Raw genomic sequence first — 24508 nt, 5'->3', positions numbered from 1 at the left:
TCAGGAGAGTATACAGGGGTGTACACCCCTTAAAACTTTTAAGTTGCACTGAAATTTAAAGGGAAAATTAAAAATATCAACAAGTATTTTTAAAAAGCTTATATTCCAAAACATGTTCTCTGTAGGCCTACTTCCAAAATATAGGTATTATGTTTTCTGATGATCTGGTGCCCTTTTGATTTTTAATTATATATGATACTGATACCTATGCCCTATTTTGGGCTGCACCCCTCCCTGAATCAGTCTGCCAGCAATTAAGAGGATGTTTATAGATAATTTGATTTAGAGGAATCTTTTAATTTAGTGCCTGATGTTAGGCCTTCCACAGCCTGGTAGAGGTGGTTTAGGTGAACAAGTTAGTCTTTACACCGCAGGACTTTTAGGTGAAGGTGAAACTGGCCCTTGTTTATGCATAGGCTACTGTGTGTGCACGCTTATCTTTATGCTTATTCAATTAGAATACCCATGTAGCTACCAAATAAGCACCGCTTCAGAGGATTTTAGAAATTTTCACTTCAATAACACTGTGTTCTATTTTTGGGCACTAGCTACTATTATGCACAATTTTTTCAATCAATTCTATCACATTGATATACATATATGTGTCACTTCTTTTGCATATAGTAGGGTCTTACAGTAACCAGTGTGCTCTCTCACACCTCCCTGTGATATTGGCCTGAGACTGACAAATAATCTTTTTTGTAGCGTATTGGTCTCGTAGCAGACAGCATTTTAAAGTATGCTGGGCTAGATGGTGTAGGCTTATTTGAATGGACAAGGATCGTGTGCCCCGGAGGAACCATTGAAACATTGATGGAAGGTAATTTCTCGGTTCAGTACTGATTTATATTGTTCATTTTCATTGGGTTACTGATTAGTTGTATATTACAGAATTGAAAAAGTGAAGATGCTGAATGTGGAACAACTAATCGTCCATGTTGGAACAAATAATATGACGCGTGATGTCCCGCTTGAGATTGTTCTGCGAAGACACGTTGAATTAATTCGATTGTTGCTCTATAAATGTACTGGGACCATCATTGTACCAGCTCTTTTTCCTCGATGTGATGAGTAAGTATCAAGAATAGATTTTTCTTGAAATACTATATTTATGATCGATGTTATGATTTTTAAATTTCTTTCTTTTTTAAAGTTTCGATGCTGACACAAAGATATTTCATTACAATGAAATGCTGCACCGCGAATGCTTTACACTTGGTGTAAAGTTCGTTGATTTTCACTTCTCAAGAGATCTCCTTTCACCGTAAGTAATCGTTTAATTTTAATAAGCCCAGTAGGTTATGTGCATTTTTTCGCGATTTAAACTAACTTGTTTTTTTCTAAATTTTGTGATCTAGGACTGACTTGTTACACCCCAGCCGTAAGGGAAATCAGTTCATAAATAACAGGATAATGGAACTACTGCTATTGAAAGATGAAGATGAAATGTACGTAGAATTTTTCAATGGTGATACTCAATATACATTCAATCAGCTTGATGTTTTAGAAGAAAGATTCCCCGATAAAGTATCAATATCCGAGGAACATTCATATGACATTTCAAAAAAATGCCGAAGGTACATAGGAAATTTAGATTCAATATCCAGTCGTATCTTATTCAATTACGTTATTACAATCGTTCCTGAAAATTGTCTTTCATACGTAGATGGTAATTGCCATTTAATCAATTTGAAACTAGGTATATGTACTTGTGAAGCTTTTATAATGATTGGACAACCATATTTTTGCAAACATCTTTTTGCCTGTTTTGCCCAAAAAAACAATATAACCACAACGAAGGCTTTAATTGATGCATATAAATTCCACATTGTGGAGCCTCTGCCAACTTACAATTTTACTCGACAAAATAGTTCTGTTTCATCTACCCTCATTGATAAGTTAAAAGATCATTCCCACATTGCTAGCTCGAATGATATCAATGCTGCTCGGAAAGGGCACATTCTAAGTATTTTACATAATGAAAGCCACTGTGGAATTAAGTTAATAAGCGGACGACCTGCCAAACGACAACCTCACAATATGGCTCATAGGCGTGCTGAGGGTCCAATCAAGGACAATCAGGTTGCCATAAACCTTCCTGAACTTGAAGTGATAGACCCTTACTGCCCTAAGGTTACAATGCCTAAAGATGCTGAGAATGCAAGACACGGAGGGCGAAAGATAATTAGACCTGCTAACAGAGGTGTATCCTTTTCTGCTATGGTTGAAAATGCTGCTATGAAACTAGGTTAAAAAAGCTAAAATATCAGAAATTGAAACCATAGACTCCACTGATCCAGATCCTGGCAATGATATCGAATTTTCAGCAGATATTTTAAGTCAGAATAAATCATCCTTACCGAAAAAATCAAAAGATACCAAACCAAAAGATATTAAGTCATAACCAGTTGTTAAAAATGACTCGAAGTCTGTTTTATTTGAAAAAAGTATTGTCTGTTCCTTTTGTATTAAAGACAAAATAAATCCTCCATATCTTTGTTCATGTCGCAGGGAACTAGATAGGCACATATCCACTTCTCATTCATCTTTGAAACCTATCTCATGTGCTATTTGTTGGGCAGATGGGGTTATTAATTCATATGCAAGTGAAACATTCCTTCAAAAGCACATTCGTATTGAACATAATCATCATAAGAAAAAATCTATTGTAATCGATTATAATAATAGAGATGATTATCTCAACAGTTCTCCTATTACAGAAATCAATAATTCCAATACTGAAAAAGAATTAGAAATTCTTATAGATCAACCTGGAAATGCAGGCCTCCAAAACCTAGCAAAATTGAAACTAGATAATCTTTTGCCATCAAAAGTTGAAAAAACCCCTCCTCAGTTAGTTGCTGAAACCTGCCCTGTCTGCCACAAAAACTGCAATGCTAATCCTAAGAAAAAGTCCACATTCTCAATTGAATGTGATAATTGCCATAGATGGTATCATTGGAAATGTGCTCCAATCAATGAGGCTCCTCCTGAACATATCAGGTGGTTTTGTTTTCATTGTGACCCGATTTCCTAAATAGTTTGTATTGAATATTATTGATCGGGTTTCGAATGAATCCCTGACGTTAGAAATATTTTCATTTCCCATGGTGAACGTAGAAGCCGTCACTTAGTCACCTATATATTTACTCGATTACATATAAGGTTAAGAAGCGATGTATATGCACTGGTGTTTATAGTGCTCTATTTCAGGTTTTTTCTTTCAGGAAAATATATTTTGTGAATAGATTACCGCTTGATTTTTTATGTTACAGGTTACTGCAAAATCATCAGTTATTGTGATGCGTGCCGATGTCTCTGGATGATTCTGACCATGTCTAGAACTTCAACATCCTTGACTTATCATCAATTGGCAGCAGTATACATACATGCATGTTCAGAGAGTGTATGGACACATCAACCTCGGTTCAAGGCTGTCCTTGTATAATCCATATATAATATATATAGATTGGTCCCATTTTAACTTACTCAACTGCTTGAATGTCTTGTTTGTTATTCGTAAATTTTCACTTATTCATTGATTGTTTCTGTAGAATTTTATATGTGATATATAAACGTGGAAACCAGGGCCCATTGCACTATGAAAGACACTTGACATTTTTTTGGGACAGATCTTTCTATATGTTTATGTCCTCGAGGCATCTGAAGTTAAGAAAATTCCCTTTGAAAACTGGAAATGACATAATGAAATAAGTTGTGGAATGTTTAAATTCGACAAAATGAATGTATTTTGCATTCCTAAGGCCCTATATATTTACTGCAGTTAGTCCTGTATGTCTTTTTTATCGCAATTTACTGTGGTTTATTCCTGTTTGTCCTGTATGTCTTTGTGATCGCAATCGCAATTCATTGGTTGCATTGTTTACTGTTAATCCTGTATGTCTATCGCAATTAAGTTAGTCCTGTATGTCCTGTATGTCTTAGTTAATCGCAATTCATTGGTTGAATTGTCTGCTGTTAGTCCTGTATGTCCTGTATGTCTTAGTTAATCGCAATTCATTGATTGCATTGTCTACTGTTAGTCCTGTATGTCCTGTATGTCTTAGTTAATCGCAATTCATTGGTTGCATTGTTTACTGTTAGTCCTGTATATTCTGTATGTCTATCGCAATTAAGTTAGTCCTGTATGTCCTGTGGTTTAGTCCTGTATGTCTTAGTTAATCGCAATTCATTGGTTGAATTGTCTACTGTTAGTCCTGTATGTCCTGTGGTTTTGTCCTGTATGTCTTTGTGATCGCGATCGCAATTCATTGGTTGCATTGTTTACTGTTAGTCCTGTATGTCTATCGCAATTAAGTTAGTCCTGTATGTCCTGTATGTCTTAGTTAATCGCAATTCATTGGTTGTTGAATTGTCTACTGTTAGTCCTGTATGTCCTGTATGTCTTACTTAATCGCAATTCATTGGTTGCATTGTTTACTGTTAGTCCTGTATGTCTATCGCAATTAAGTTAGTCCTGTATGTCCTGTATGTCTTAGTTAATCGCAATTCATTGGTTGTTGAATTGTCTACTGTTAGTCCTGTATGTCCTGTGGTTTAGTCCTGTATGTCTTAGTTAATCGCAATTCGTTGGTTGAATTGTCTACTGTTAATCCTGTATGTCCTGTATGTCTATCGCAATTAAGTTAGTCCTGTTTGTCCTGTATGTCTTAGCTACGAGCAATTATCAAACTTGATAATTGCTCGTAGGTCTTAGTTAATCGCAATTCATTGGTTGCATTGTTTACTGTTAAAGCTGTATGTTCTGTATCTCTATCGCAATTTCATTGGTTGAATTGTTAACAGTCCTCTGTATGTACATGTAAAAATAATTAAGGTTCTGACAACAGGTTTGTAAAGTAATCAGCTATCTGTTTTGTCTATCGTTGCTTAAATTGTTAACTGTTGTTTTAGAGTTCTGTATGTCTTTGTCGATCATTTTGTCTGCACTCAGGGGCGGATCCAGCATTTTGAAGGGGGGGGGGCAAATGAAAGCAACAACAGATGGCTGTAAGCCATTCCAGAGCAAGCACCGATAACGCGAAGACCCTCCCTAAAAATTTTTTGGAAAAATAGATGCAAGCAGGTGCATTCTGAGCATTACTTAATAGAAAGATTTCATTCGGTTTTTACTCAGTAACGCATAGATTTGCGGCTACATCGGTAAAAATAGAGGGGTGGATCCGCCACTGAATAGCTATTGTTTTGTGTAGGATTGTATCTGTGAATTAAGTAAAGTTACTTACTCCAGTCTGATGTTATTGCTTATTGCTCGTATTTTATTGTTTTAAGTGTGCGAATACTTTTCTTAGATTTATGGAGATCAGGATGACGAGGGTTCGATTTGAACCAACAAATAAACAAAAACATTCAAACCTCAAATTAATCCGTTTACTTGTCTTTATTTTTGGGGAACATTTTTTTACCTAGTTCAGATTTGATAACACAGTAGTCGCTTGTTCCAAAGCGATGTGCCGTTGAAGACAGACCTGAAGGTCTTTGCCGATAGCGATGCTATCCAGGATTTCAAAGGATGTGAAGAAGGTGCATCTTCGACAACCATAGTTTGCAGTTTTAACAATTTAAAACAATAATAGTTTCATTAAACAACTTAAAATTTAAAGATTTAGTGGACTTACTGTTTAACCAGGGCAGGGATTTCTCGCAACCGTACATGATATATACATACACTAGCAGTAAATACAATGTACTTCTAACCCTTATAAAACTTAAACTATTATTAGTTATTTTACAATTATTGAACGGCAACGTTGAAATGCGATGTGCGCTCAGAGCGGCCGTAGTGATTTTGGCGTATTGTGGGATTCGAACCGCTCGGAATTTGTACTAGTGACGTCACTCGCCATCGACCAAAACAGGCTTTCAACCTTTTGCCCGATTATTAGTTTTTAATTTTAGTCAGCCACCGTCTTTAGCGCTCGCTCAGAACAGGTACGTGTCCATTTATGATTGCTCTGATTCACAAAAATGTTGGCCCCAGTCACAGGCACTTGTCACGATTGATAATGGATGAGACCAATGATGATGGGGGTACCAGTATCCCTGCAACTGTATAATAAAATAACAAGGGTGGCAACAAATTTTCAATCTGACAATGACTTCTCCACTTCAATCGACTGTAATTCCAAAAATTCTCAACCGATTCACATGAAATAAGCTTTAATACAACCTAGAAGACTTTCTGCTTCGAACGAGCCTTTAACCACCACTCTCCGACAATTATCTCACTACGAAATCACCTTTTTTTGACGAGAGATAGCTCAAAATGGAGGTCTACCGATTCGGCGCTATTGCACTTTCGTACCCCCCTCCCAAAAATATTTATTCCAGCATATTTATTATCAGGGAGGTCTAGAGATTCAAAATCAGTAACTTTTGACCCAAAAAACTTACTTTTTCTAGGTTAAAATTTTGTTATTTTGGGCCCTAAATCGCGTGTAAATTCGCCGATTCGCGACGTCAACAACGCCATATTGGATGTCAATCAAAGTTGCTAACCCTCCACTGAAATGTCATGACATAAAAACTTTGCAAAAACCATGTTTTCAAACATAACCATCTCTGAAAATAACGCGTATGATTGCATTATTTTCATACTAAGCTATTGATTTAAAGATGTCCTGATGAAGAAAAGTTATGTACCCAAAAACGAAATTATGTCAATTCAATTCCATTTATTGAGATATATTTATTCAGATGTTTTTAGGTGGTAATTAGTGCGGAAACATGGCCGACCCGTCGGTTTGAATCGAGGAAATCGGCCCCAAATTATCAGAATTTTGGCTTGGAAAAAATTATTCTTTTTGGTCAAAAGTAATTTATTTTGACTCTACAGACCTCCCTGATAATAAATATGCTGAAATAAAAACTTTTGGGAGGGGGGTACGAAAGTGCAATAGCGCCACCGATTCTATGGTGGACAGCAAAATGGTCGTTTTTTTCACTTCAAACGATGATTTCTATGTGAGATATTAGAGAAAACCCCAACAAACCATACAATCTACACGGTACTTTCGCAATTATTATTAGTCCAGTTTAAAGGAACACGTTTCTCTATCTGCGTAGGAACGAAAACATGGAATATGGAACAGACCCAGTTTGCAATTTATTAATCAGTCACGTTTAGTATAACCCGTGAGTTCATGACGGTGTCTGACGGTCTTCCTGACGGTGTCTGACGGTTCCTGATGGTGTCTTATGGTGTTTAGTATGACCCGTCAGGAACACTTTCCAAAAACGGCTTATTCCACAGGGGCTCGTATCAGAGTTGTAGGTAATGTAAAAACGATAATGTGTTAATCCAATGTATATAGTATATATAAAATAACAAGGGGGCTAACGACGCTCACAAACTACTCAACTTCAGTCGCTTACTTTTTTGTTATTTTTCATCCGATTTTGATAATCCAGGCATGATATGAAAGCTAATACCTTCCTGCTTCTAACGAAACTAATCCCGTCAATTTCCGATGAATAGTTCGTGAATTATATGTCTTTGAATGCGAAATTAGGGCCGAAATCGCCTGGACTGAAAATGCAATGACGCCGGTTTTTGCCGATTTCGAAATTTAAAACGTTGAGTTCGACACGAAATCCTTCACCGATTTTGATGATCGAGGGCTTCAAATGCGCAAAACATTCTATACTTTCTGGATATTGCGGTTGTTTCGTTAATCCATACGATCTTCCAGCTTTGAAAACGCGAATTTTCCGCCAATAACGGCAGAATCAGCCGTTTATGGATCACTCAGTTTTGAAACTTTTACAGCCGTTTATGGCTTAATCAGCCAGTTTCAGCTCACTAAGTTTTGAGTTTTGCTTTAAAGTTTTTTGCGCACTTCCGATCAAATTAGCGCATGTTGCCGATTATGTCATAATATCGAGCAGACGATAAGCTTTCATATGACACTAGGATGGAAATTTTTGAGCTAGGTAAAGTGGTCAAATTCACGTTTTTCTAAATGATTACGTCATATGCAGCCCAAAAACTCCGGGAAAACTCTCAAAACTACTACAGCATGAAACAAGTTCATTAATCATGATTTTTGTTAATTTAATAAATTTGGGAACTAGTTTTAAAAACTATTATAAAGTTTTCAATTAAACGTTGCCATGGGTACACATAAAAACATTCGCCATTTCTGGCGTATTCCGCCGTTTTTGGCGTAGCTAGTTTTATAATCATAAACTATTAAGCCATTATTGGCAGTCCACTTGTTATAAATGAGGATTCCCCCACCCGCTTAGACGTTTTCCCTAGTGTCTACACGGTACTTTTTTTCGGAATAAAATAATTAATTTGCTGAGGTGAACGGATGTGTAAATATTATATGTTAAAAATAAAAATAAAATTGTTATTATAATTATCGTTCTCATAAGACAAATCAATCATGGATGTATAAACTAGTGTATCAAAAATCTAGTTTTAAGTTTTGCCCATGGTCTTATCTTGCCTAATAAAGCATAGAATGGTTGAGGGATATATTGGACTGCATATGATGTTGGTTAATTGAAGGTAATTATGATGCCTCCCAGCTAATTGGACTTGTGATGGGTAGTGATTGAATGAATTGGTGGCCGATGACGTTACAACACTCAAAATCAATACAGCTGTATCTAGATTCATTTCAAAATAAAACAAACATTTTCGAAACAATTTGGGATACATGTATGTATATATTTATTACATAGAATACAGGTATACAGAAAGAACAGAATTCAAATACATTTGCCATCGGAAACCCGTACATTTATATTTAATTCTTTCTTGAAGCCTGGAATGGATCAATGAGATTAATTTTTCGGCGCAAATATACAAATGTATGCCAGCAGAAAAGCGATGATGTCATAATAGGGACTCCCATCGAACTAAGCACTATAAATAGTACCTGTAAAACTATCTAAGCTAAAACGCTGTTTCTGAAGATATCTTAAAATTAGCCAATGGCAATGTACTGAATTGACTTTGGCTTCAAATACGTAAACTCGGTTAGCAATAAAATTTCATTGAATTTGATTGATCGACGATCTCATCTCGGTAAAGTTAAGTTATTTTTCTACAAAAATATCCAACAAAATATGTAAAATATGACTCCAGCAGGCATTTATTACTAATATAATATGATTTCAATTGTTAAAATCGATTAGGAATATATAAATATGTTATATTTCATTTCATCTCGGTTGATCTCGGTTCATCTCGGTAAAATACTTCATCTCGGTAATAAGGATGACCGTCAATTTGTTCAATAAGGATTTTGCATTCAGAAATAAATTATGAATTGGCATAAATTTGTTTGTGTTTTCATTTAGGTATCAGCGATTGTTTACCTAGCATATGCTCGCGTAATGCTGAAAAACGGCTTTTCCGGCCCGTCACGTGGCGCCACCTACTGTATTTTGTTATGCTAATGAGCAGCTGATGACGTCGCTGTAACGATTCCGAGCGTCCGCGGAGCGGATTTTTAAGCATTACGCAATCGTATGCTGAGTAAACTATCGCTCATAAATGAAAACAAAAACATCTTTAGGGAAAATCGTTGTTTAATTCTGAATGCAAATTCCTTACTGAACAAATCAATGCATAATAAAGGTAAATCAACAGTTTATTAACGAAATAACGGATCAAAACATCGCACGAAGAGCAGGTGTGACAGACAGTAGTCTAGTACCCAGCCGTTGTTCCTCAAACAACGTCTAGGGCGAAAGTGCTCATATAAGGTTAATTTTCATTCCTCATTTTGAGGGACGAGGCTTTGAGCATCTATTTCACCCCTTAAAACACCATCAACTTACCTCAAACTGACTAATCAGATGGAAGTTAACTATTGTTTGTGCATAAATTTGTAATCCTAAGTGGCTTTTGATGATCGTAGTAGCTCAAACTTTTGACTAGTCACCTCAAAAAACAGTTGAAGTGAAGCAACATAACAAATATGGCGGCTTTTCATGGTGCATGATGGGAGTGTAAATTACGGATTCGGACTTAAACTTGAACTGACATTGATGCCAATGCAGATATTATTCTTGTTTAATATTAATTAGCTATATAGATAATTAGCTATAGTCAGTGCCCATCGATAATTAATTAAGGTCTCTCAAACATGTCACTAGGTGTTAGTTTGTGAGTCCCGGGGCCGGTTGCATAGTTATGGCTTAGACTTAAGACCAGTCTAAGACCAACTTAGTTCTACAGCCAATCTAACAATTTAAGACTAGTCTTAAGATTTAAGACCACTTTTGGACTGAAGTCACGACTGTGCAACTAGCCCCTGATGTATACAACTTGACTGACACCTAGTCCTCACGTCATACTCACGATTCTGTATATAAAGACTATGTAAAGTTATGATAACCATTCTCATTCTGGGATGCAATAAAGATTGTACATATAAGGTTTAAATGCCTTGTTCTTCCTGATGGATGGAATCCTGTACCGCTGGTGTAAATGCTAATTCCCCAGGCAGCCTGCCGATACAACAACGAGCCGGTTACAGCAGTGCCACGGCAACAGGCCTGGTATTTGACAAATTGCAAAATTATAGCTGCTGACAGAATTGCAAAAACGCAGCCATATCAAATTTTGTATAATGCTTCCAGAACCCTAAGAGTTTTCTGGAAATTTCCAAACCAAACCTCTAAGGGGCCGTCCATATAAGACATCCGAGGTCAAGGGGGAGGGGTTTGTGAACTTTGGGCTTTTGTGGACAATGAGGAGGGACGGGTGGTTGGATGTCAACATCTAAGGTCCTGTAAGCCAGAACAAATCACTTAGTGCATTACATGGATGATTACTTCAAATAAGAGGAGAAATAGTTCACTTGTAGGCCTGTGTGTTTTCAAGATAATGTAAGGAATAACAAACAGTGTTCCACAGTCAATGATTAATTGAATGAAAAAACATTATTTTGCATGACTGGATATTCAATGTCCTTAATTGCTTTTTTATCTGATGGACTATGGGGAGGGGTTCAGTGGAATGTGGACATTCCTTGAACATCACGATTGATAGAACACTATATCCGTGTTGACACGATGTAGAGAGAATCCCACAATTATAACGAAAAAGTCCGAAAATGAAACTTCGAGATAGTATTTTATTTCAACGTTTCGACTATATCCTAATAGTCATCTTCAGGAATAATGAAGAGAATTTATCCCTGAAGATGACTGTTAGGATATAGTCGAAACGTTGAAATAAACTACTATCTCGAAGTTTCATTTTCGGACTTTTTCGTTATAATTGTGGGATTCTCTCTACATTCCTTGAACATGAACGTGTCAAAATTTAGCTATTTCATGCGGATGTTATTTATGGACAGTTTCTAACTGCATGCGAGTGAAAGCTATCAAATGAATATAGTTGAACACCTCTAGATACTAGAAAGATCAACCACTTCGCTGGTTGCAAATTATTTACTAATACCTTTTTTCTTGATCCCAGTCCAGTCAGCTAAACATTCTGATACTCATTCTGGTTACTGGTACTCATTTGGATAGGACACCACTACTCCTTGGACACCTTAACTGCATTCTTACTAAAAACCTTTAATTCAAAAATGATATCTTTTTTCTTCTTTATTTGTAGTTTCTCGACCACGATGTCATTGCAGTGGACATTTGTAGCGACGTTTCTTTACACAGAGATCTTCTTCGTCATCTTACTACTGGTGCCGTGGATTTCAGCTGCAAGATGGCAGAAAATCTTCAAATCACGCCTGCTGAAGAATCTAGAAAGTCACTCTCATTTATATTTCAACATATTGATCGTTATTCTCGTTATTCTGTTCATGGGTAAGTTCTTAAAAAGTTCTTCAGTTCTGTTTAGGCATGAGTTCTTTCAAAAACCATGTTATTCCATTTAGGCTGCGGGTGAGATGTTCCATGGTATGTTTAGTGAATGTAACAAGAAACATTGAGAACTCACCTTGGTCAAAATTGGTTATTCTCTGGATAACAGGCAGTATTGGTAGTTTTGTATTATATTTTAGATGCAATTCGTGATGTGAGAAATTATTCAAGTGCAATCGACCCCGTGGAGGCTGCCCACCATCCACAAGCTGAGACAATGATGCATATGAAACTCTTCCGCGCTCAGAGGAATTTCTACATTGCTGGTTTTGCGCTGTTCTTGTGGCTGTAAGTTGTTCATACATCTGTCCCACTATCACAGCTATCAATCTCCAGTCTAGGTCCTGCTGTCCCTAGCCCTCCTATTAATTTTGTAACGGGTGTCTGAAAGGTATGCAGAGTCCAGGACAAAGTCTGAGTAATTAAACTCCAATTGATTTGTCCTTGGTTTATCTACAGAAATGATTTACTTTATTCTTAGCCCACTTGAGGCATAGCCCCTGAGTGGGCTATTGTGTTCACTTTTCATGAGACATCCATCGGAAGACAGGATCAAGTTATTTAGACAAGGTTTTATGTGATTTAAAGATTGTCGTGATGTCTACCCTAGGCATATAAAGAGCCAACAAATTTGTCCAATCAGAATCAAGATAGCTGACTGGTGGCCATCATTGTTTGCCAAAATCTGAGAATTTTTGAAGACGCTTCGAGCAATGGTTTTAATGTAAGGCGTACGTATGTATATAACCAACTTGCTGATGGTATTGGCGTGGGTTCAGAAAGAAAAAAAAAACTAATTGAGACAAAAACTCAAATTGCAACAATCTCTAGAAATGAACTACAATCATATTCTTACCAAATATGATAATGATTAGCATTTTCACATTGAGCGATGAAATTAACTAAGAACTGTAAATAATGATTTGAAAACCCGGTCACCAAATATCAAATGAAGCGGTAATCAGTCTGTTGTGGCAAAATATTATTCATAGTCAGAATATTTCAATTAATAATCTTAGTAAAACGTTACGCTGACTTCTGCTGTTCCAGTCAATTCTTCATTCTGTCCTGATCACCAAACCCTGATGACAATGATTGACTCCCAATCCAAATTTCAAAGCCCATTATTTCTCCAAGGCGACTGTTACATAGTTTCATGTTTCATGCATCGCAGTGTATACTGACCCATTAGCAATCTAGCCACTTGTATCTACTCTGCCTATTACTCCTCAAGCCGCCAAATGCCACCCTGACACTTTTTTTGTCTGCTGCACAAAAATTGTCATAATGGGAATCGAACCCAGTAGCTTGATTAACTTGGCACCAAACTCCTCAGAATACTGTACAGGAATCAAGATCTTCCTATTTTAAATTCTCGAGTATTTAGAGGATGAATATGACATATCTGAGCGCCCACTTCAAATCCAAGTAGGTTTGGATGAATTTCGGTAGGGGGGCAAAAGGACACGATTTGGTGGTCTACGTCATCAAATCTTATCTCATGTGAAAGCCTTGACTGTTTACTATAAAATAACAGGAACTTGTAATACTTGAAAATAAACTGAATAAGCTATTCTGTATAATGATAAATTTGGATTTTCCCTTGAATTTTCTGAGGAGTAATAGATGCTAGGCCTACATAGCAAAATTCCTGGGCCTTGATAGGTTTAAGGTATTTCGGCCATGTGCTTTTATCACGTGACCAATGCCATCTAGGCCATCAAATAAAATGCAAGATTTCCATGAATGATCCCCGATTGAAAAAAATTCTATATATTCATCCCCCTTGGAGCTCACTATCACATGAAAGATCGGCTATTGGAAACAATTGACGTTCTGGTAGAATGGTGTCCTTATGAATTTGGCTTTCATCTAGTTCTGCATTCTGTGATTATTTTTAGGGTATTGAAGCGATTGGTCGGACTAATCTGCAGTACGGCTGTGTTGAACGCTCAGCAGGAAGCTGCTCTGAAACAAGCTAAAAGCGCTTCAGAAACTGCCAAACGACTTCTTGAAGAAAAGGAAAACAAAGATAATTCGGTAAGTTTAGAGAACATTAGTGATAGTAGTAAGTAGGCCTATAGGTTTATTGATTGAATTAACTCTTTCTCCCAGGAAAACAGCCATCTGAGTTGATCAACTATGTTTCCCTAATAACGAATGGCAGACCAAATTGATTTTAGGTCGACTCTGTCTACCAAATGAACATGGCTGATTTTGACAAATCTTTACTCAGAACTGTGGAACTGGGTCCAAGGAATTTGAATTTTCATGTCTTGTTGCTCTTGCTGCCTGTAGATGAGTAACACTGAATGAACCTCATGAGAAGAAACAGTCTCCGCCGTTGATACCTTATGATTCAATCATGAAATTTTGGTCAAATGTGTGGGAAATATCAGGAATTTAGATTCCTTTTGTGTAGATCCCTGGTTTTTGTAGCATGGTGATAGCAGTCGATTGCCTGAGTTGGTGGACACAGACAGCAGATTGCTAGCTGCATAACCCTATGTATTAGATTTTTAAATGTCACCTATGCAGAAGATTTCATTTGGATATCATTTTGATTAAGGGGTCCATTTCAATTATTTCAGGCTATAGAGGAAAATACCGGTAAAGGTGCTGCTGCAATGACTAATGTGGTTGATGCTGCGAAATCAGTAGCTGATGTTAAGAAAGAACTTGACCAGGCTCTACTCGATCTGGAGAAAACTCGTGAAGGTATTAGCTAATGAAATCATCAGGGTCGGGTTTCATAGACTGGGTATCAAAGTTGCCCTTAGGGGTAAATCCTCAATATGGGCAACAAATGCCATAGTAACAATGAGAAACCATGGTAATGATTGACAAGTTTCAACAATTCAGGGTCCGGATTCATGAAAAACTTTATGCTTAAAATGGCTAGAAAGTAACTTGTGATAAACATGGCATTTTTAGCCCACATTCGGGACTTAAGTCCCAGCAGGCTATTGCATTCACCTTTCATCCGTCGTCGGTCCGTTCGTCCGTCCGTAGACGGAATCCAGTTATTTTTGGAAGTTTTGAAGACGCTTCAAGGTAATGTCTTGATATTTGGTTCATACATGTATCTACCCTAGACACATCTTCAGCCCAAAAACTGGTCCTGTCAGAATCAAGATGGTCGACGAAAATCAGCACTTTTTGCACATTTTTGAAGTTTTTGAGGGAAATTTTGAAGACGCTTTGATCAATTACCTTGATCTTCTGTATATAGGCCCTATTTGAATCTACCAAGGGCCCATCAGCATGACAAAAATTGGGTCGATCGATGGCCGTCCTATGACCTTTTTAGTGCCCAAAAATGTCAATTTTGGCCGGAATTCTGGGTCCTGTAGCTTCCTACTGGTTTGCCATTTTTCATTGCAATTTGTGATGGGTATTCTTTGAAAAGGGATGTTTTATACCTGGAACAGGTATTTTTGATCAGCCAATTATGACGCAATTGGCGGCCATCTTGGTATCATCAGTACTCATTCGTAGGTGGGAAAAAGTTTTTCCACATTCAATAGATACTTAAGCATATTGTGTTACTATAATCAATTGGAAAGTTGTAGCCCATCACGTATTCTATAATTTTCGTGAGTTTCGAGGTCATTGGTTTTTGTATATGGCCACCAGGGGGCGTTGAATATTACAATAACTTAGTATTTCTGTATTATATTTGTACCATTTTTTGTTACCACAATCAATTGCAAAGTTGTAGCTCATGACATCTTCTTATGATCTTGAAGAGTTTTAAGGACATTAGTTATTTTATATGGCCACCAGGGGGCGTTCAATAGTAGAATAACTTAGTATTTCCTTATTAGATTGGTACCTAGGCATATTTTGTTACCATGATCAATTGCAAAGTTATAGTTCATGACATCGTCTATGATTGTGGTGAGTTAAAAGGACAATAGTTATTCTATATGGTTGGTCACCACGGGGCGTTCAATAGTAGAATAACTTAGTATTTCCTTATTAGATTGGTACCTAGGCATATTTTTTTACCGTGATCAATTGCAAAGTTGTAGTACATGACATGTGCTATGATTGCGGAGTTTCAAGGTCATTGGGTTTTGCATATGGTCACCAAGAGGCGTCAAATAGTAGAGTAACTTAGTATTTCCAGATAAATTGGGAACGAGGCATATTTTGTAATCACAATCAATTACAAAATCGTAGCTGCTGACATGTTCTATGATTGTGATGGGTTTCAAGGTCATTGGTTTTTGTATATGGTCACCAGGGGGCGTTATATATTGAAATTGTTAGATTGTTGAGCATTTGAAACCACTTCCCAAGTGGGCATGGTGTCCCTGGCCCCTAGTTTGGGATAAAACTGAGAATTTTACTTTTTTCACGTTAATTTATATCAGTATTTATGGATATCAAACGCATTCAAAAACATAGCAAAAATACCTTTTCATTCCATTGAGCAGCGTCCAATTCATTGAATATCACAATTATACACTTTTGACGCCTTAAGAACGTCAAAACTGTGGCAACAAGACAAAAATAGAGCTATGGGTCCAGGAAGACCATGCCCACTCGGTGAGTGATTTGAAATGCTAAAAAATCCGACAATTTTAATATTCAATGCCCCCAGGTGAATATAAACTGAAACCAATGACCTTGAAACTCACCACAATCATAAAACATGTCATGAGCTGATATTTTGCAATTGATTGTGGTTACAAAATATGTCTAGGTATCAATATGATAAGGAGATACTGAGTTATTCCGCTAGTCAATGTCCCTGTTGACCATTTACAAAACCAATGACCTTCAAACTGGCCACAATTATAAAACTTTCATGAGCTACAATTTTTTCAAATGATTGTCGCAACAAAATATGCCTAGGTGCCAATATGATACTTAGATACTCCACTTTTCTACGCCCCTGGTGACCATATGCAAAAACCAATGAAAACCAACTTCCCACAATCATAGATGTCATGAGCTACAACTTCACAATTGATTGTGGTTACAAAAATGTGCATAGGTACCAACGTGAATAGACAAATTGTATATGATTCAATACTTAACAAAATATTGGGTGATCCTATATTCCATGTGATGTGATTTATCCTATAACAGTTCTAATAATAATCAACTATCAAGTCAAACCTATTGATAGTTTTCTCAAAAACTTTTTTCCATGTATGAATGAGTACTGATGACACTAAGATGGCCGCCAAGTGCGTGATAATTGACTGATCGCAAAACCCTGCTAATATGCTAAGGTCTTTTATCAAAGAATACCGATCACAAATTTCAATAGAATATTGCCTACCAGTAGGAAGCTACAGGTCTCGAACATCATGCCAAGATTGACCTTTTTGGGCTCAAAAAAGGTCATGGGATGGCCAACTTGAGTCTTACCCAATTTTTCTTATGCTGATCGACCCTTGGAGGATACCAAGATGATTGATTGAAGCGTCTTCAAAATTTCTCTTAAAAACTTTAAAAATGTGTAAAAAGTGCTGATTTTACAAACAACAATGGTCGCCATTCGGCCATCTTGATTCTCACCGGGCCGGGTTTTTGGGCTGAAAATGTTTCTAGGGTAGATACATATATCAGTGAAATGTCAAGACAATCCATTGAAGCGTCTTCAAAACTTCCCAAAATAACTGGATTCCGTCTAGAGATGAACGGACGAAAGTGGAGGAAAAGTGAATACAATATCGCGCTGGGATGTAAGTCCTAAGTGGGCTAAAACAGTGCACTCTCACTTCTGAAAACTGAGGTTCCTATTTTCTAAAGAAAAGACTGCTGCCAAGCTTTAACCTTTTATGCACACTCACACTTCTGGACTTAATTGCAATAAAAACAAAAATTTGAATTTTTCGTAAAACCCGACCCTGGGATTTTTTCCCTCAGACCTATGAAACTCAGCCCTGAATGAAAAGGAATGTCAATGGCGCTGATTTTTAGTTTGATTTTAAAAACCCAGGCAAAATACAGTTCTATCTTGTGTACTCTTCATTGTTATAACGATGACCTCTTTATCATTTGCAGAGTTGCACCATTCGAAAATGGATCTGGAAACAATGCAGAGACAAGCTCAGAGTACCAATAAAGAATACGATAGGTTAATGGATGAACATTCAATCTTACAGGTAATAATAAAATGGCAACCACGATCACTGTAACCGCTGTTTAATTGGATGTTTTATGTTTATTAGGATTATTGATAACCAAGCCTTTTGTAGGAAAAATTAAACATTGAAACTTGTTATCATGGTATTTAATAATGCTTAGAACTCTAGTATCATCATGAATGTAATGGTGCTCAGTTGCTCAAGATTACAAAAAAAGATACCACAGGCAGGGAGGAAAGTCTGGCTAGGTCATTTTTAGCCCACTTGGGACTTTAGTCCCAGCGGGCTATTGCGTTCACTTTTCGTCCGTCGTCCATCCGTCCGTAGACGGAATCCAGTTATTTTGGGAAGTTTTGAAGACGCTTCAAGGTAATGTCTTGATATTTGGGTTACACATGTATCTACCCTAGACACATCTTCAGCCCAAAAACTGGCCCGGTCAGAATCAAGATGACCGGCTAGCAGCCATTGATGTTCGCCAAAATCAGCACTTTTTACACATTTTTGAACTTTTTGAGGGAAATTTCGGATCATTTTGATGATCGGATGATTTTTCATCAGCCAATTATGACGCAATTGGCGGCCATCTTTGTGTCACCAGTACTCATTCGTAAGTGGGAAAAAGTTTTTCCACATTATATTGATACCTAAGCGTATTTTGATACCACAATCAATTAGAAAGTTGTAGCTCATAACGTGTTCTATGATTGTGGTGAGTTTCGAGGTAATTGGATTTCGTATATGGCCACCAGGGGGCATTGAATAATACAATATCTTAGCATTTCTTTATTATATTCGTACCTATGCATATTTTGTAACCACAATCAATTGGAAAGTTGTAGCTCATGACATCATCTATGATTGTTGCGAGTTTTAAGGACATTAGTTTTTCTATATGGTCACCAGGGGGCGTTGAATAGTAGAATAACTTAGTATTTCCTTATTATATTGGTACCTAGGCATATTTTGTTACCATGGTCAATTGCAAAGTTGTAGTTCATGACATGTTCTATGATTGTGGTGAGTTTCGAGGTCATTGGGTTTTGAATATGGTCACCAGGGGGCGTTGAATAGTAGAATGACTTAGTATTTCCATATTAAATTGGTAACGAGGCATATTTTGTTATCACAATCAATTACAAAATCGTAGCTGCTGACAGTATCTATGATTGTGGTGAGTTTCAAGGTCGTTGGTTTTTGTAAATGGTCACCAGGGGGCGTTGAATATTGAAATTGTTAGATTGTTGAGCATTTGAAACCACTTCCCAAGTGGGCTTGGTGTCCCTGGACCCCTACTTCTGAAAAGCCTAAAAACGCTGAGAAAGTTATCGGAACTGGTAGGCCATAAAAGCGTCGCAGACTGGACGACATTCATTTCAGCACAGCGATTACTCTTAAACTGTTTGTTTGAAATGTATTTAAATTCCTTCTGTTGCGATTTATTGCGAGAAAAGTGCATCTGTGTGACCTCATGGAGTGAGCGATTGATGGTTGTTAGGTTACGTCTATTTATAGCCACCAGTAGTAGTACATATAGTGAGAAAACATATGTATATATTGTCTTATATGCATCGTGTTTCGAGTGTCTATACTCAATCAAGTCATTCGGGTAGCGCAGTGCGCAGCGCGCAATGTTCACTTATTTAGGGGTTCGACCTATACTGCTTGAGATGTTGATTGTTAGTGAAATGTGGATGTACCGCATTGGAAATAGACATTACTTTTCAAAATATGGATCATTCGTGATTGGTTTAAGATCGCTCTAAGTGCTCGGAAAACGCTTTTAATTTCAAAACATTTTCTGGGGGAGGGCCCTCAACCCCCCAGATTTGCTTCGCGCCTTCGGCGCTTGCAATGTGGTTTTGGATTCATTTTTCGAATTTTTCTTCTCAGGTGACTTTCCACCCTGCACAGGGGAAGCGGCATCCATGCAAAAATTCAAAATCAGCTAAATTGTGCAGCCCCTGCTAAGGAACGTTTACGAGTTTCATGATCCATGGGTTTGAATCTCTTGTAAGACCTGATTTTCTTGGTCGATGGTACTTCTCGAGCCTTACTTTTGAGATAACGTTTATGGGTGAATAATTGAGTGATGCCCTTCTGGTTGAGAAATCAAGGTTATTCCCTTGCCCTAGATCTTTCTGATGCTACTGCAACATGAAACATGCTTGAATTTTAAGAATCTTGATTTTTGTAGAGGAAATTGGCTACATTAGAAGGCGCAGGAGATGGCGATAAGAAAGATGATTAAAACTGACTGATATGGAATGTGATAATCCTACATGTACATGTACGTGCTTAGTAATCCAAGAGACCGGCTACTTGATCTGTGTAGTATTATACCAATTGCAGGCCTGTAAGAACATGTATCAAAGTGGAGCTGAGGGAGGGTTAAGAATGGACCAGAAAATTATCATAATGAAGTTCCATTCTATTTATGAACATTTGAAAAGAGGTTCCCAAAAGTAGGTTGGAGGTGTGGGTCCTCCCAGTCCCATACCGTTCTTACAGGTTTGAGCCATTGATACATATTAAATGTATGAAAAAATTGCACGAATTTATTTAAACTTTTTTTTATATCGAAATGAGATTGTTGTAGTTAAGGACTCTGTTCCAGAGTTTTGAGTTTTGTCTTCTACTGTAATAGGTGAAATGGAACTGCAGGACCCAGTTCCTGAGTTTTTGGTTAGAATTTGATTTCGCAGGTAAAACATCAACAATTAAAGAGGCAAAAGATCTGTGGAACTTGGTCCTGTAGTATTGGCTTCGGAGTCGAACTTTATTGATAATATGTAGAACTGAATCCTTTTAAATAAAAGACTGACAAGGTAGATATTCATAATGTGTTGCCAATGATGACTGAAGTCTCAAACCAAGAATCAAAATAACTGGAAAGTTATTTTGAAACATTGACATGTTAGAATTTATAAAGAATCCGAATTTTAGGTTATATACGAAAACTTTTTGTTTACCTTTGTCAGCAGTATGAGGTTGGCATTGAGCCAATTCATCTAAAATCGCGGTACGTTTTTTTATGTGAGCATTTTTTTCATTGGTTCTCGGGTTAAACGAGGTATAATCGATGCGATTGAAGACATGACGAACCTCTGTCGATGACATGGTCAACTTTGTTTAAATTCAATGAAAAACTGTTTTTGGCGGAAAAATTCTTAGCTCTTGCGTATAAAATTGCAATGACCTCGATTGGGGGGCATCGTCTCTATGAGCGAATGTGATTGGCTGTTTTCGGCGTTACTAAAATAATTATGGGAAAGCCATAAATGGCGAACGTTTCATTGGACTAGGTGCTGTATATGTTCGAATTTTAAATGTTCGTTGCTGGTGAGAATAAAACTATTTCACATATCGCCATAGGTATTGTTTCATTTTAGTGTTTGTGTTGATTGAGATTGAAGTGAAGGGAACTTTAGCTTCCGCGGCCATACATTGGAAGAGGTTTCGTTTCCAAGACTCAATATTCAGCCACTCTCTGATGTGACATCATATGAATTTTATTTGAATATTTTTTTATATTGTGAAAAATATTTTTTCGAAAATATAAAATAGTTTCCCTGCCGCGCCTACCTGTACCCTACGAAATTTTGGACGTAGACCATAAACAAATGTTTATCTTTGGTCTTATTTGACTACAAAATAATTCTTAAAGAAAGATAAAATACAAGATAAACTTCTAGTACTTTGAAGTCACGAATTAAAAAGGTTTTTCAAGCAATGCCCTTACTCCAAACAACCTCTAGCTTTCAAGATAAACCACACTTTGCTCATGAGCAATTTATTTCTAGGATACTCTTTGAAAATGGTGTGTAAAACCGAAAGTTTGGATTTTTAATCAATCTTAACTTCTCTGATGTTTTGAATAACTTTTTGGTTATTTTAATTCTGGGTTTGAGCCTCTGAAGACTATTTGTTTCTATTCTAAAGTTTTCTGAATGCATTAAGTAGGGATTCATGCGGAAGGTTTTTTTCGCCATTATTTACAGCCTGTAACCATGCTCTTCAGTTATTCACCATTTTAGTATGGAGTTTTGATAATCACTTAGAAAGTGTACTGATTACAAGTGAACTAATGGCGCCTGAAGTTCATTTTCATTTTAAAAAATGATGAAGAACTGAACACTGAAATCTGGATACATATCCAGTCCTGAATTAGATTTAATTCTAAGGCCAAACTATCTAACTAATTTTAACTAGAGTCAAATTCTGCTGAGATTAGGGAACTGCGTCCTGAAGGATAAAAATTGGAAGAATTTTGAAAAAGTTTGCAATGTATGAGGGTGTCGGTCCAGTCTGCATTGACACGGGTGTCATAGGTAATGTTTAAAAAAAAATATTTTTACATTTGGGTCGCTTTAAGTTGACAAACAGTACTTGTATCTTCCTAAAAATCAAAACTTCTTAATCGTGAATATTGTATAGCGAGCACTTGTCTTACTTCCAATGGAATTCATGCGTCTCTTTTCTCTGCCGGTGGTTGAATTTCTTATCACTTTTTACATATCGGTTGCACTCGCCTTTTTCAAGCTGGGAATCATTCGCTAAAAACTACATGTAGTAGTAAAGATGTGTCCGGTTTTATGAAGAAGTATCAGTTTTGTTGTGTTACTTTGTGTTGTTCGGTGGTATCCTGTTAATTAACTTATAACTGCTTAAACTTATTTCATTGAAACAGGGCTTGTTGCCTGGTCGTACAAAAATCGAATTAGAGAATTAGAAATTAATCCAGACTTTTAAACTTCATTGACCTGGACGTGGTGTGCCAGGGTTGTACATCACACTGTATATCCGATTTGTACGAAATTGGGCTTACTTGGATGAGAAGTCAAACTTATTTTTCTCTCATTTTAACCTTTTCCTTTTTTACACAATCAGCAGAAGGAGGCTTATATCTTAAATCTGATCTTAATTCATTCAGTTTTTCGCATTCACATTTTATTGCATTCACATTTTGACTGTCCGTAGAGAGGAAATCAAAGTTCAAGTTACCAACACGCTTCGGTATATGGTGTTGATGTAATAATGTATCTTACCTAGACACATCTCAGCCCAATAGTGGCCTGATAGGAATTCAAATGTGACTAATGTGGCGCACTAGCATATAATAATGTTAATTTAACATTATCCTACATTTTCAAAGAATTCAAGGGAAATTCTGAAGATGCTTTGATCAATTATCTTTATGTTTGATATGTATAAGGAGACCCGGAGAGCCCATAATCATTAGAAAAATCGGGTCACTCAGACAGAAGATGGCTGTGACCTTTCTTTTGCCAAAGAGGTCATTTTTGGTCTGAATTTTGAGGGCTTAGCTTTTCTGAAACTGTTAGGCTAATTTAATTGGGATTTTTGATATATCTACTTCAGAAAGGTATCTTTTACATATGAAAAAAGGTTTTTCAATCAGTTGCTTGTCAAACAATCTGTGGCCATTTTAGCCTCACCATATGGAAAAAGAAGTAAAATACCAACGGGCTTTACTAACAGGCTTGATAATTGAAAAATAGTAAACATAAGGATTAACTAGTTTTTTGTTCCCCCCAATAGGGGAGTTTGATATTGGATTTTTGTCTATTTGTATTGGTGCCTGTGCATATTTTATTACAACAATCATTTCTTAAGTTGTACATGTAGCTCATGAAATGTTATGATTGTGGTGAGTCCAAAAATGTTGGTTTCCGTATTAGTTCACTCGGGGGACATTCAATAATTTCATCAAGTAGGCCAAATGTTTCTGGGCCCACAGATTTTCTTGAGATAGATTCCATACTAAGTGCGTTCGAATACCGTAATGTAACGAGACCTGCCCCATTTCGGTTCAACAGTAAAGTCCTAATTCATTAGATGGTTTGGAGGACTGAAATGAACTCTGAGTCTTTTCTCTTATAATATTCTTGATACACGTACTTCTGAACTAGGTCGAATTAGTACAATGTATTAAGTATATCGTTATTTTCAAGAAGCGCATCTTGTTTGTGAAGGCTTGATGTTGTTTATTTTAGCTAAATGGAGCTTAGCTTTTCAGATCTCCTATCGTGTACATTCTTCTAAATTATGTACTACCATTTTGTGATTTGAGAAATACATATTACACATGTACGAGTAAAAGAAATTGAAATCGAATTAACTGTTGAGTTCGTCTTTTTCTTTCGGCAAGGTTTCTGAGGATGGTCTTGTCTTGAAAGAACTACATGTATCCTTCGAAGAAAAAAGGGTATCGGAACGGATGGTAGTTGCGATAGAACGAACTACTACAGAATTTTTACTATCGGTAATCAAGGGCTTGCATGCTTGCAAGCCCATATTGCTATCACACGGATTGATAACTTGCTTGGGGAGTCGATAACTTTCGTTAGAAACTACGGAGTCTATGGGACTAATATCATCATTAGAGATTTTATTTGGTGTTTCCAACGATAGTCTTTTATTCAGTGTTTCGACAATTAAATTAGGCCTAGTACATTTTTCGTCCTGTTTCTCGGGTATTCCACACACTACTAAGTGATTCCTTCTCG

The 24508-nt window shown here is 36.9% G+C and overlaps 2 protein-coding genes across 3 annotated transcripts; both read left to right on the top strand.

Annotated features, from left to right (window-relative positions):
* The first annotated feature begins 304 nt into the window (after window positions 1-304).
* Window positions 305-5374, top strand: LOC141902790 (uncharacterized). Of its 2 annotated transcripts, XM_074790683.1 has the most exons (6): window positions 305-383; window positions 706-820; window positions 879-1071; window positions 1154-1264; window positions 1359-1448; window positions 3276-5374. In XM_074790683.1, the coding sequence occupies exons 2-6, from the start codon at window positions 814-816 to the stop codon at window positions 3301-3303; spliced, it is 429 nt and encodes a 142-aa protein (XP_074646784.1). In that variant the 5' UTR covers window positions 305-383; window positions 706-813; the 3' UTR covers window positions 3304-5374. The 2 variants fall into 2 exon arrangements, with proteins under 2 accessions (XP_074646784.1, XP_074646785.1); XM_074790684.1 differs by having other exon boundaries at window positions 382-820; window positions 892-1071.
* A 501-nt stretch (window positions 5375-5875) lies between these two features.
* LOC141901279 (B-cell receptor-associated protein 31-like) lies at window positions 5876-24111 on the top strand. Its single transcript, XM_074788424.1, has 7 exons — window positions 5876-5952; window positions 11609-11814; window positions 12012-12159; window positions 13773-13911; window positions 14463-14589; window positions 17896-17996; window positions 20176-24111. Exons 2-7 carry the CDS (start codon window positions 11622-11624, stop codon window positions 20227-20229), a joined length of 762 nt encoding a protein of 253 aa, XP_074644525.1. The 5' UTR covers window positions 5876-5952; window positions 11609-11621; the 3' UTR covers window positions 20230-24111.
* Window positions 24112-24508: the final 397 nt, after the last annotated feature.

Source organism: Tubulanus polymorphus, chromosome 3 (assembly GCF_964204645.1).
Source record: "Tubulanus polymorphus chromosome 3, tnTubPoly1.2, whole genome shotgun sequence".
Taxonomy (NCBI): Eukaryota; Metazoa; Nemertea; class Palaeonemertea; order Tubulaniformes; family Tubulanidae; genus Tubulanus; species Tubulanus polymorphus.
This window is presented reverse-complemented; position numbering and strand designations above follow the sequence as displayed.